The 13,540-nt window shown below is 41.4% G+C and overlaps 5 protein-coding genes across 5 annotated transcripts; 3 read left to right on the top strand and 2 right to left on the bottom strand.

Annotated features, from left to right (window-relative positions):
• Positions 1-3,806: 3,806 nt before the first annotated feature.
• Positions 3,807-5,420, top strand: FA14DRAFT_117139 (cytochrome P450; the record flags this gene model as incomplete). The annotated part of the gene is made up of 2 exons (XM_025496215.1): positions 3,807-4,119; positions 4,207-5,420. 2 exons carry the CDS (start codon positions 3,807-3,809, stop codon positions 5,418-5,420), a joined length of 1,527 nt encoding a protein of 508 aa, XP_025356839.1.
• Positions 5,421-5,588: 168 nt separating this feature from the next.
• On the bottom strand, positions 5,589-7,076 carry FA14DRAFT_117360 (MFS general substrate transporter; the record flags this gene model as incomplete). Its single annotated transcript, XM_025496228.1, has 2 exons — positions 5,589-6,358; positions 6,422-7,076. The coding sequence occupies 2 exons, from the start codon at positions 7,074-7,076 to the stop codon at positions 5,589-5,591; spliced, it is 1,425 nt and encodes a 474-aa protein (XP_025356840.1).
• A 1,974-nt stretch (positions 7,077-9,050) lies between these two features.
• On the top strand, positions 9,051-10,929 carry FA14DRAFT_183081 (MFS general substrate transporter; the record flags this gene model as incomplete). Its single annotated transcript, XM_025501282.1, has 3 exons — positions 9,051-10,495; positions 10,520-10,557; positions 10,579-10,929. The coding sequence occupies exons 1-3, from the start codon at positions 9,082-9,084 to the stop codon at positions 10,927-10,929; spliced, it is 1,803 nt and encodes a 600-aa protein (XP_025356841.1). The 5' UTR covers positions 9,051-9,081.
• Positions 10,930-11,233: 304 nt separating this feature from the next.
• On the top strand, positions 11,234-12,332 carry FA14DRAFT_3752 (uncharacterized protein). The gene has a single exon (XM_025502258.1). It carries the CDS (start codon positions 11,344-11,346, stop codon positions 12,310-12,312), a length of 969 nt encoding a protein of 322 aa, XP_025356842.1. The 5' UTR covers positions 11,234-11,343; the 3' UTR covers positions 12,313-12,332.
• Positions 12,333-12,353: 21 nt separating this feature from the next.
• FA14DRAFT_175853 (S-adenosyl-L-methionine-dependent methyltransferase) lies at positions 12,354-13,416 on the bottom strand (the record flags this gene model as incomplete). The annotated part of the gene is made up of 2 exons (XM_025500618.1): positions 12,354-12,811; positions 12,876-13,416. The coding sequence occupies 2 exons, from the start codon at positions 13,414-13,416 to the stop codon at positions 12,354-12,356; spliced, it is 999 nt and encodes a 332-aa protein (XP_025356843.1).
• Between the last annotated feature and the right edge of the window lie 124 nt (positions 13,417-13,540).

Raw genomic sequence — 13,540 nt, forward strand, 5'->3', positions numbered from 1 at the left:
AACAAAGCCAATCGGCAGGGTCGATCAATCAATCAATCATCTTACATAAAGAAGAGGCCTTCTGCCCTAGGGCAAAAGAAGCGAACGTTGCTAAGTATAGAAAGAAAAGAAGATTTATCCGAGAAATAAAACAAAAACGCGTCTCGTAGGTACCAAAGCAGAGGAACACAAGACAAATTATCCGATTGTTCCGAGCTAAAAGACTGCGATCGAATACGCTAAAAAAATAAAAATCACCCAGAATTATTCCATGGGAAGTGATCTTCGAAATGTTATGTAGGCGATCGAGAAAGAGGCATATGTGAATATTAAAGTTTCAAAAAATTGTTCCTTTTCTTTGTGGAGAAGGTAGGGTGCTATCCTAAAAACATGAAATAAAGTTATTTTCCTATCCAACTACCATCAATCAATCATCAAATACTCACAATGACAGAAAAAGATTTATCTGCCCAAGAAGGCAAGCAAACATTTCCAAACGATACCTTTCAGGTTGATTCCCCATGTCTTGAGAACTTCCTAGAAGGTATCTCATTTTGGAGCAAACACACACCAACTTCTCCTGCTCTCCTTTTTCCCCGCACGCCAGCCTCACAATCTATGGAAACCGTACAATGGAACGAATTCAGAGTGAGTTGCAAAAGACGGTGAAACAAAAGGTATAATAGTGCTAATTTCATGTAATTCCCCTCCTCCAGGACTCTGTTCAATTAGCAAAAGAATGGTTGTGCAAAACACTCTCTTTGCCTAGCAATGCATCTGAGATTGATGTGTCAGGGCTTAATGAAGATGAAGCACGAGGTAAAAGAACAATCACCTTGCTAATTGCCCCAACACACGACAACATATGCATTTGGATGGCGTTAGCGAGTATGGGCTATACTACGCAATTCATCAGCTTAGCACATGTTCCTGAAGTGATTGCTACCTTGATTCACAAAGCACAAAGTCAAAAGATCATCACCGGTGGCTTAGATCAGGATTGGTTAGAAAAAAGTCAATCTCATTTGAAAGAGATCAGCAAGTCTTCATCTCATAAGTGGTTCCAAACGGACGCAAATAGCACTCTGTTTGGCTTTTTGGATCGTGTCAGAAGTCAAAAAGAAACCATCCGAACCCTGCAATTCCAATCTTTGCCCACACCTTTGGTTTTATTACACAGCTTTGGCTCAACAAATATGCCAAAGCTATATCCCGTCTCGTTGGAAAGTGCGAACCTAAGTGCAACTGATTCGGCTAAATTCTGGTGTGCTTTACCAAACGAAAAGCGATGGAGAAGACAACTGGAAACAAGTCTTTGCTTCCATTTCTCATTCCAACAACCCATTTGGCGTGCTTTGATGTGCGGTACAGCTCTCATCTTCCCGGTCATTCGTGCAAATCAAGATCAATCCACACATTCTCACGAACGCAAAGGCGGAAAGGTTCTTATTCCAAACGCAACTGATATCCTTGATTCTCTTGCAATGGCAGACGGTGACGTCTTGTATGCTTCTCCTACAGGATTGGAAAAGATGACTTTGACAGGATTGCAAACAGAAAATCAATCTTGGAAAAGAGCTTTGTCAAACTTGAAAGATGCTCATACAGGAGGTGCTCCTGTTAGTCGTCAAATGGCTGACACTTTCGCAAAGGCAAATCTTGAAGTGATGCAAGTGTTTGCAACTACCGAAGCAGGTATGCTGTGAGTATCCATTTCTAGATGAAAATTACGATGTATGGGAAGCTGACAATTTGTCTTATTTGTACCATCTTAGGTTCCTCGCTAAGCCCTCGCTCACAAAGCATCTTTGCAACTTGACTCCCAGACCCCAACTAGCACACAAAATGCTCTTTTATCAACGTGATCCAAAAGACGACACTCTTGAACTCTGGTTGCCAGAAGATTTCCCTGGTCTTCAGAAATACGGTCTTAAGTTTGAAGCTTATCCAGGAGATGAGTCAATTCAAGCCTGGAACACATGCGATACATTCGCACGTCTTACACCGCACGCACCTTTGTACGAATTCAGAGGGAGAACGGATGATTGGTTGCGTTTAACAGTCGGAACGGCTTGTAGAGCCTTGGAAATTGAAGACAGATTGATGGAACTGATGCGTGAGCCGATTTCACAACCTTCAAGCAAAGAACAAAGTCCAGTTCTCAGCCCCAGTGGCTCATCGAGCAGTCAATTCTCTACCACAGACCTGCAAAACTCCTTTACCAGCGATTCAAGTGACGCACAGCGCGTTGAAGCTGTTACCGTTTTAGGACATGCACGTAAAGCATTATCAGCCGTCGTTCAATTGAAAGATTGCACTTATCCCCAAGACGAAGAAAAACAAATGGCAAAACGTGCAGCAGAAATCATAACAGAGGAAAAACTACAGTATCCCCTCATTTTACGACCGGAAGCAATCATTTTTGCTACACCTGAAACTCCTGCAATTTCAATCACACAAAAAGGAAGCGTACAACGTAAAAAGAACGAACAAGCTTTCGGCCCAATTCTTGACAAGATGGATTTGTGATTTTTTTGTACTTTCCTCATAATTTATGACAGCAATGAGAAATGCTTAAATCCTAAAGTTTGTGAGAATATGCACATGTATCAATCAACGATGCAGGACAGTTGCCTGCATTGCAGATAGCACCCATTTTTATTGCCGGCGCTCTCCGTCCGCCGTACCACGGCTGCGGATTCCTGCTAAATTTAGACTGTACTGCTCACACCTCTTCATATAAGTAATCTTGCAGCACGTTGCATATGTGATCGGCAACGTTTTACCGCACCCTTGAAATGTTTGTTTGCCACTTTGTATGCCTGCACGACTACTTTATTCGTGCAATGTTTGTAATGACATGATTTTTCTTTTCTTCTTGCTTTCAAATGGTCTGCACGCATAAAAAATTTGTCAAGCCCTACATTTAGAGTAACAATGACTGAATGACAAACGATGCACGGTGCAAGCGGAGATGTGACTTTAGACGGAACTGCATCTAAAAACATCTGACTTCCTTTCACCTTTGTTTATATTGCAGCAAGAAATTTTAGGGTGGAGGAGATCGCAATCTTAATTCCCATCGATCATGCATGATTGAATTGATTGTGGTAAGAACAATGAACCGTCACATTCTCACCTTCTGTAGGGTGCTCGATTGAACCCCTTCCAAAAGAAAGGATCGAAATTCTAATTTGATGCGTCGCAAATCAGTGAAACGTCATTATGCCGTTTGTCCTTGATGCCGTACGGAGTTTTGAAAAAGTCAATAATCCGAATACCGGCAAACGTTTGCCAAACTTTGACATTTTGTGCGTGGAGAATGTTTGTTTGTGAAAAGTGCAGAATAGGAAGAAACATTTTGAGTATTAGTGTTTCTATATAAGTTAGACAACATTCTCTTCTTTGATCGCAACCACCCAAACGCCCATCCTATCTAATCAACAATGAGTGCAAATCGATCAATCATCACCCCGGATTCCATGTCTGCAGTTGACAGCCTTGGCGGCTATTTCGCTGCTGGCTATCGAACTGCCATGTCAACGTTTTCCATGTCTCCTAACCGTTTTGGAGAAAAGGGCATCATTCATCATTTACAATTATCACCTCTCGTTTCATTCTTGTTAATAGGCTTTATAACCGTTTCGATTGTGGCTTTGTCAAATTTGGCTTTTCAAATGACATTCATGTCCACGTTTAAAAACTGGCAAAGACCAAAAGCACAGGGAAAATGGTCATGGATTATGGGAAATTTGATTCGTGAGTGGGACTGAATGGTATAAAAATCTTATTGCAGTTACTGACATAGCTCCCACCCTACTACAGAAATGCAAAAGGGCAACCCCGGAGACATTCAGATGGAATGGACGGAAAAGTACGGAGGCGCAGTGGTTTACCGTGGATTAGCAGGAAATGAGCGTTTATTGATTTCGGATCCACGTGCGTTAATGTATGTGTTGCACCAACGCTGTTATGCATTCCCTAAACCTTCTGGAGCAAGATCAGCATTGAGCAACTTACTGGGAGAAGGCGTTCTTACAACAGAAGGGGATGTTCACAAACGTCAACGTAAAATCGTTAATCCAACATTCACACAATCTGCCATTCGTGACTTTTTACCTTTGTTTTGGAGACATTCTCGTGCTCTTGCTAAACATCTACAGACATCAATGGAAGAAGAAAGAAATGCAAAAATGCAAAATAAGACAAAAGAACGCTTATCGATAGCTCACGAGCTTTCTCCTGCATACATTAATGACGAAACAATCAATCAAAACGATGTCAAGCTTTTGGACGATAAGATGAAGATGAACGATCAAGCTACCGTGCCCTCCATTGTAGACGTTCTTCATTGGACAAGCAGAACGACCTTAGATGTCATTGGAGAAAGTGCATTCAGCTACAAGTTGAATTCTTTACAAAGAGGTGAAAATGGTGACGTGATTGCAGATTCTTTCAACAAGATGATGACTCACGTAGGCCAGTTGACACTTCTAGAACGCGCACAACTGCATTTTGAGCAATTCAGCATCTTTGACGGTATTCGTCCTTTGCCGACCTCTTTCAACAAACGTGCTCGTGCATGTTACGACGCCGTCGAAAGTGTTGCACAAAAAATGTTGAAAGATAGACGTGAAGGCACTGCTCCTCCAGAAACGGAAAAAGACGTTCTCGAGAGAGTTCTACGCGCAAACGAAGATTCTTCCGTCAAGCAATCCCAGCGGTTGATGCCTCATGAAATCATGGGACAGCTAACAACTCTTATCTTGGCAGGCCATGAAACGACAAGCACAGCATTAACTTGGGTTCTGTACCAACTAGCCATGCATCCTTCAATACAGGAAAGTGTACGAAAAGAAATTTTGGAAGCACAGCAAATCAACGAACAAGAAGGAAAGGACGATTTGAGTTATGAAGAATTACATGCTCTACCTATGCTAAACAATGTGACAAATGAAGTCATGCGTTTGAATCCACCCGTTCATAGTACAAACCGTGAAGCAGCCGAAGATGATATTATTCCTTTGAAATATCCAATCAAAGGAGAGCACGGTCAAACGATCGATCAAATCCCAGTTCGTAAAGGACAAGCGATTATCGTTCATATTGCTACATATAACCGTAGAAAAGATCTTTGGGGTCCTGATGCCGATCAATTCCGTCCGGATAGATGGGAAAATTTACCCTTAAAAATTTTACAGTCTGGCGTGCCGGGTCATTCATTAAGTTTTTTGGCTGGTCCAAGAAATTGCGTTGGTCAAAAGTTTGCCTTGACAGAATTCAAAGCAATTCTTTCAACTTTGTTGGCCACATTCTCTTTTGCCCCTCCACCAGAAACAACAAAGGTGGACTCTAAACAAGTTATTGTCACCAGACCTAGAATTCGTGGAATGGAATCTCAAGGTACACAAATGCCCTTATGCGTTACGCCATTGCAATGATTATATTCACAGTAGATATAACGTTTCAAACATCATAAATTCATGGTTTCCCACAGCGATGGTTTCGAGTCTTTAGTTGTAAAAATTCATTCACAGTAAATACATAAAGTTTCACATTTAAACAAATTACCTTTTTGGTTTCCTACACAGATAGTCTTTACAGAGTTCCTAATACACATATCGGAAATCTTCACGTTTAAAGTCGGATAAGTCTTGACCAGTCTGGCCTTGTGTTTGTTGTTCGAGCTCTGAGTCGTCTCTGTTCAGATTTCGCTTGTAGTTCCAAGCGGCATGGATGATACCAATACAGAACAAAGTGAAAGCAGCACCTGCTAAAGATCCAATGATCACTTTTTTGGCCGTTGGGTAGTTCAACAAAGTTTCACTTTCAAGGAACACTAAAGGTCCGATGATATTGCCCAAAGCGTAAGCTAATTGAGAGACGATGGTGAAAATGACTCTTTTATCGTGGCCCAAGACGGCAGAGCCAATGAAAGAGTACAACGCAACCACAGCTGGGGAGCCAAAGTTGAGCAAAACATAACCAACAGTCTTTGCCGTTCTGCCTGTGGTTGAGACATACATCATCGTTGAACCTGCAATTGCGATAAACAAAAGCAAATTTGCACCTAAGATACGGCTCTTTGTCAACAAAGCTGTGATGATGAATAGCAACACGCTCACAATTTGACCGCCTCCTGGAGCGATTGAAACGAGCAATGTTTCTGCTTGTGAGAATCCAAAGCCGGAAAGAAGTTGAGTACTATAAGCTGTTACACCTCCATTAGGAATGCTTCCAACCAAAAGGCCACAAAAGAAGAGATACAAACGTACATCACAGACTGCTTCGATCCATTGATACCATGCAATCTTTCGTGTCTTTTTCACGTAAGGAGTATGTGCAACTGGAACTCCGCTTTCATCGTTGCTTTCCTTGACTGTGGCCAATTTGCCGGACGAGTTTTTGTCTTGCACTTTCGGTTGTTGGGTGAACAATCGACTCAGTACTGCCTTTCTTTCGATGGGAGAATACAATCGTGTACGATTGGGTGTATTAGGCATAAATGCTAACAACATCAATCCAACAAAGATGGTAATACCACCTAAGATCAAATACAATTGCCTCCAAATCGCCAAAGATGATTTAATGACACTTGGATTGGATAAGAGTCCGTAGGATAAACCACCTCCAAGAATCAATGCGACACCGTTGAACGCATACCAAATTGCTGTTCTGCTAATCGTTTCCCTTGGTGTGTAGAACATAGAAGTAATCAACACCAAAGCAGGAGTAACGGAAGATTCCAAGAATCCCAAAAAGAAACGAACGGCAAGAATGCCAGAATAATTGTGTGTTGCAGCATGTGTCATTGTTATCATTCCCCACAAGGTAACAGTTGCACCGGTAGAGAGATCGGCAGAAACACGTTGAAGAACAAAAGTCCATAAAGGTAAACCTGAAATCATACCGATATAGTAGATTGAGGCAGCAAAGCTGTATTGACCCATGGTGATTCTCAAATCTGTCACCAAGCCAAGTAAAGCGGCATAAGAAAAAATTGCCTTATCTAAATATTGCAACATCACAACCAACGCCATCAATGGCATAATGACAAAGTCGGTTTTCAACAATGCTTTCCTAGATGCCTTGCGCATTTGTTCATCATCATAGTCTTCATCAATACTTCGAGCATCATGAGTGTAAGGCGTGACTGTTTGCCCATGTTGTGTGCTGGGCGTCAATGATCCTCCTTTTGGAGTGACTGACTTGGAAGTGGATTTCCTTTGGACTCTTTCAGGTCTGTTTTCTGGCTTGTCCGTATGGATAGCATCATCAGCACGGGAAATGATTGTTGATCTATTTGCAGTTGATGGTTCTACACGGGTAGAATTTAATCTTCCATCTTTGCTTGCTCTTGCCCTATTTCCACCACGGTCAAAGCTAGGTCGAAAGATATTAAACGATCTACGACCTTGTGAAGCTTCATCATGGCCTTCTTCGTTGCCTGATTCTAATTCACCGTTGAGAGGACCGGAGAGCATACCACCGGGCAGATCAAATAAGGTAAAGTTTGGCAAAGGAGAAGCGGCTCGAATTGTTTCGGCGCGACTTTGTGCGCCACTTCTTCTGCCTTGTTCGGTGTCATTTTGTGCTTGATCGACGCCTTCTTCTCTCATACTTGTACTCAATCGACCCCGAAATGTGTCAAGTCGATCACCCATTGATCGTCTCCCGATAGATTCATGACCTTGCTGTTGCTCTTTTTTGTTTTCACCTCGAAGGTCACGCTCTGATTTGTGTTTTCTAACTTCCATTTTGTCTGTAAATTTAAGATGATTGCAAGAAAGTCAAGGAATTATAAAGAATAGTTTTAAAGATATATAATTTCTCCTCACTTCGCTTAGAATTGCCATTTTTGTTGACGTTTTCACAAGACGAGGTTCCATACACATACACTAAATCATATTCGTTCGATCTTCACATTGACGTATCAAAGAGCAGCACCCTTTGATGGCATCCAATAAACCCAGATTTTGCGCAGTATTTTAGCGTATATTTCTGCCGAACAAATAAATCAAAATGCCGACATCTTGACGGCAAAATTATACTAGTAACGATCAAGAATTTCAACGCTAAATCATACGCTAATAATTACACAACAAACAAAAACAAAAATGTTTCTATACAAAGAAACACGCTTACATCAACAATAAAGGATGATGTATTCGTACATATGTAACGGAAATCATTTCATTCTCCATAATTATGCAAATGATCGCCAAGAATGACAGGGTGTAAATAAATCTTATGCAAACAGTTTGAGCATGTGATTTGAAACCTTATCCGCGGGCTCGAGAAACATTGGGATTGTTTTGAATTTTTAAGTTCTCCGCAATTTTGTTTTCTGTATGACTTCCTTTTTGACAGCCATCACACAACAAAATGAGTTTGAGCACAAAATCCTCCTCAACAAAGCTTTCTAAAGCAAAAGATACAAGTCGTCAAAATTCATTTGACGTTCTTCGTGATACAACTTTCTTGACACCTTCTCCCAGACAAGAACCTCTACCAAGAAGATCGATAGACGTGTACAATGAAGTTGCACGCAACCGAATGGCCTCTTTGACGGCTGGCAATGAAGGAACACCAGGATCAAGAGTGCCATCTTTGTATGCAATGCCTCAAAGTGTAAATCAATCTGTAGATCAAACAAACAGAAAATCAAGTGTATCTGTCAGACCAAGCTTTTCAATCGAACCTCGCAGAAGGTCTGAAGAATCTTTTGTCAGCGCTAGAGACGAAGAAGCAGAGAATCGTCTACAGGAAGCATTCCCAATGTCAAGGCAAAGAGGTGGAGAAGAGTTAGGAACTTCGTTTGATGTGGGCAGATGGACAATTCGCTCTAATCCAAACGAAATCCCATTTCAACATGAAAGAACGCCAAATCAATCCTTACGTGGCAGTATGAACATTAGTAGAAGTCGTTTACCGTCTACTACACTCAGCAGAATCCAATCTCCCACCCAAGAAGAGGAGGAAACTCTCTACCGAATCAATTCAGAGCCTGTCCGTGGAGGCAGGATTGTTACAGCACCATTTGGTAATGTACTTAGACGCCAAGAAGCAGCAAACATAAATGGCGATGGTAACATCAACGATATGAGAGAAGCAGTTTATCAAGTTGGTGTCTTTCTCGATCAACATGCAAAAGGTGTTGCCAAAGCATCAAGATCAAAAGATCGTCATTTCTGGTTAGCATTCATGGGAATTGCAATCACAGGCTTCCTTTCTGCAACTGATATGACAATCATTGCTCCAATTTTACCAACGATTGCAGGTGATATGCCACCTTCAGATATAAGTCCAACTTGGATCACATCTGCTTTTCTGTTAGCAATGATGACTTTTCAACCTTTATGGGGTGGTCTATCTGATGCTTTTGGTCGTCAAGGCACCCTTTTAGCTTCTATAGTCATTTTTCTTGCTGGTTCAATTCCTTGTACCGTTGCAAGATCAATGTTAACAATGGTTGCCGGAAGAGGCTTACAAGGTGTAGGTGGTGGTGGAATGCTTGCGATTGGTGAAGTGATGTTGTCGGATATGACAACATTGGCAGAAAGAGGTTATTTCTTAGGTTTGCTTTCTATGGCTTTTGCCGTGGCTGCCATTGCTGCTCCTTTGGTAGGAGGTGTTTTTGCTACACATGGAGGCTATCTTGGATGGAGATGGTCTTTCTTGATCAATTTCCCCATCGGTGTCGTTGCTCTTGCCTTTGTTCTTTCGTCAAACAAGTTCAAGCCACCACCAAAGTTGACAATGCGAGAGAAATGGGCACATTGTGATGCTACTTCGGCCTTGATCTTATTTGCTTCAACTCTTTCGCTCTTGATCGGATTGACAAGAGGTGGTGAAGAGTATGCATGGAACGATGGAAGAGTGGTAGCACCGTTGGTTTGCGGTATTATTGGACTGATCGGCTTCTTTGCTCTGCAATGGCTACCGTTCAAGTTCTTACGCTCATGGTTCTTGGCACCGAGACCAGTTTTGGATCCTGCAATGTTTTTCGGAAAAGGATTAAGGACAAGTTCAATTTCGTTTATTCTGACATTTTTGCATGGTATTTTGTTGTATGGAGCTATTCAAACACTTATTCTTTATTTCGAAACAAGAGATGCAACCCCATTACGTGCTGCCATCAATGTTCTGCCCGCAAATGTCCCTTCTACACCAGCAGCATTTATTGCCGGAGTCTTGATGGCAATCACTGGTCGTTATAAGTCACTGATTATTGGTTCTCAAATTCTCATGTTGGTTGGATTGGGAATGTTTGTCTATTTGGACTCTTTCTCTCCAACGTATCAATGGGTCATCTTTCAATTAATCGCATCGTTAGGAATTGGTGCAATGTATACACTAGCACTTCCTCCAATTCAAGCAAGTTTACCTCCAGCTTATCTTGCCCGTGCAACTGCAACATTTGCTTTCGTTCGTTCTTTCGGTGCAATTTGGGGTGTCTCAATCACTTTGGTTGCCTTTAGCGCTCAAGCAAACAAAGAATTGGACAAGGTTTCAGGTGCATATGAAGCTGGATTTACAGGAGCTAGTGCAATTGGCAAAACAACTTCAATCGGTTCTGTTACTCCAATAGAGCTACAGACTGAAATCAGGAACGCATTTGATCAATCGCTGCGAGTTGCATTTTCCGTATTAGTACCTTTTGCCGCAATCGGTCTGTTTTTGGCAATTTTCATCAAACATATTCCTTTGCCGAATTTCAACACATCTGAATATGGTTTGCAAGAACAGGAACAGGGTACAGAAAAGAATTCATCACCTCATAAAAAGGCCGAAGAAGGTACTTTGCAAACCGGCTTCGAACGCTCTCACACGGCTGGTACCAGTGAATTAGACTCTGCTTTCAGTTCGCCAAAAGTGGGCGGTCGACTTTCTACTAATCAGGAACCTACTTCAATTCCTTTGCGTAGGTCTGACAGTTTCTGGCATTAAAGTTTACTGTATATATTTTGTGAGATAATGACGATTCTGATAAATGATTTTAGGGGGTACACCAGTCTGATGTAATGATCGACGTTGAAATGAAATCGTTCACATGTTTGCTAATGTTTGCTCAACGGCTTCTACGGCAAAGGAACGCGCCGCCGTTGCTAACGTCAATCATTCGCGCGCAGCGCATAAAGTTTATGCATCAGAATTTCGGTTTGGTGTTTGAGACGATCGACGCTAAAATAAAAACAACTTGCTCTTTTATTCCTTTCAAGCGAGACGATACGAAATAAACAATAAAATATGACAGAAGCAATGTACCTAAGAACCCTGAAGACATGACGTCCCATCAGCTATACTTTCCATCTTGAGTTCGTTCCTTACTTTCTCTCCACCATCAATCCCTTTCACACCAATATGAAGTGCTACTCTCTCTCATTCCTTGCTTTGTTAGCATTCGTCTTTGTTGGATTAGACGAAAGTCATTCAGCTCCTTGTAATACTGAAGCACTCATTTCCATCTTATCCGATAATCAAAAGAGTGCTTTACTTCAATCAGGTAGCTTTAACGGTTATCATGCTTCAGGAACAAATTCAGGCTATCAATCCAACACAAACAACAAAAATGAACAAAACCAAGATCAAGGCAAATCAAGCTCTAACGGTGACAGCGAAGAACAACATCAAGCTTTGATTTCTATCCTTTCAGGAAACAGCAAGAGTGGCTTAGTTCAAAGTGGTACACAAAATGGCTATCACGCCTCTGGAACGAATTCAGGTTATCAGTCAAACACAAACAATACCAACACTTCCAGCACAGGATCCAAAGATGAAAAGTCATCCAAAGATTCTAATGAAAAACCTGATGAACAAGGCAAGGGTACTTCAATCTTATCTAACAACGATAAAAGCGGCTTAGTTCAATCTGGCAGCTTTAATGGTTACCATGCCTCTGGTACAAATTCAGGTTATGAATCAAACAAAAACAACACAAACACATCCAATAAAGCATCTGAAAAGTCAACCAAAGAGTCTAGTGAGAAATCAGAGAAAAAGCCTGATGAGCAAGGCAACAAAACATCAATCCTATCCAACAACGACAAGAGCGGATTGGTTCAATCTGGCACACAGAACGGATACCACGCTTCTGGTACAAATTCCGGATACAAGTCAAACACGAACAACACGAACGAAAAGCAAACTGATAGTAACAGTGGCTCAAAAGATGCAGAACACGAATCGAAAGACCAAGGCAAGAGCAAAGACAAGTTTTCCCTCCTTTCAAACAACGAAAAGAGCGGTCTGGTTCAATCTGGCGTTGAGAACGGCTACCACGGTTCCGGCACAAACTCAGGCTATGAATCAAACAAGAACAACACTCATTAAAAAAGTCTATTCTTTGTATAAACATGTGAATTACTCTATATTTATGTCCTTGTTGCCATTACCAATGAAAGCCACCATCCAACGGTGAAGGTACCTTTTTCACCTCCTACGATTTGATGTAAAGAATCCATGGTTGATTCGTACTCTTTATGCTTGTATAAGACATCCATTGGCATACCTAAACTTTCGATGTAGTGAAGTAACTCTTTTGTTGTCCAAGAAGAACGTTGTAAGAAGCAAGAATTTGATTCTTTGCATTCTTGATCGATCACTTTTGCATCTTTTGCGATACGTTCAGGACAATCTTTTACCAAAGAGAAGGAAGATGGTGGATTTTCACCTAATCCATTCACCCCGGCTACATTTTCGGGTAATTGCCAAAATTGCCGAACTTCTTTGTGGAATTTTGTGGAATCGATGCCGATATTTCTCAATTTCAACGCATGAGCCTCCACCGGTCCGCGTGGGAATCCTTCGCTGGACCAGACAGATTCGAACACTGTTTTATGAGGGAAGCTGTCAGCACATATACCCTTGTGACTTTTCCTATTTTATCTACTTACAGATGCTGAAAAGCTTGTTGCAGTAGAATGCTGCTTCGGGATGACTGATAATTGTGCAATTAGGAGAATAATACCAGAATGCAAGCGTACCACCCGGCTTGAGCTTTTTTGAAGCTTCTTCAATCCATAAATCCGAATCAAACCATTGAACAGCTTCTGCGGAAGTGAATATATCCGCTGAACCATCTTTGATCCAATCACAACTTCCTGCTGCTCCAACGTGCATCTCCACACGATCTTTTCCAAATTTTTCTTGAAGTGCACTCTTTCCGAGATTGATCTGTCTTTCGTTTAAATCACTTCCATGTACTTTTTGAAATCTTTCTAGTAGATTTGGTGCAATTGTTCCTGGTCCACTACCAAAATCTGCCGCAAGTGACCATTCATTTCCGTTTTGTTTATGGTATGCAAATATAATCTCAAATAACTCTCTTGGATAAGAAGGTCTGAATTGATGATATTGATCCCATTCTAGCGTATCTGCTCCGAAATAATTGGGATTCGCATCGTGATGTTGAAATTGTTTGTCGAGTGTAGTCATCTTTTGTCGGCTATGTGGATGAGAGGTAGGAACGTTGTTTGTGAAATCAAGGAAATCGGAGAAATTTAGACATTTGTAATTTTTGATTATATACGCAAGTTACTCATGTATGTATGAGATCATA

Source organism: Meira miltonrushii (genome assembly GCF_003144205.1).
Source record: "Meira miltonrushii strain MCA 3882 unplaced genomic scaffold FA14scaffold_1, whole genome shotgun sequence".
NCBI classification, from domain to species: domain Eukaryota; kingdom Fungi; phylum Basidiomycota; class Exobasidiomycetes; order Exobasidiales; family Brachybasidiaceae; genus Meira; species Meira miltonrushii.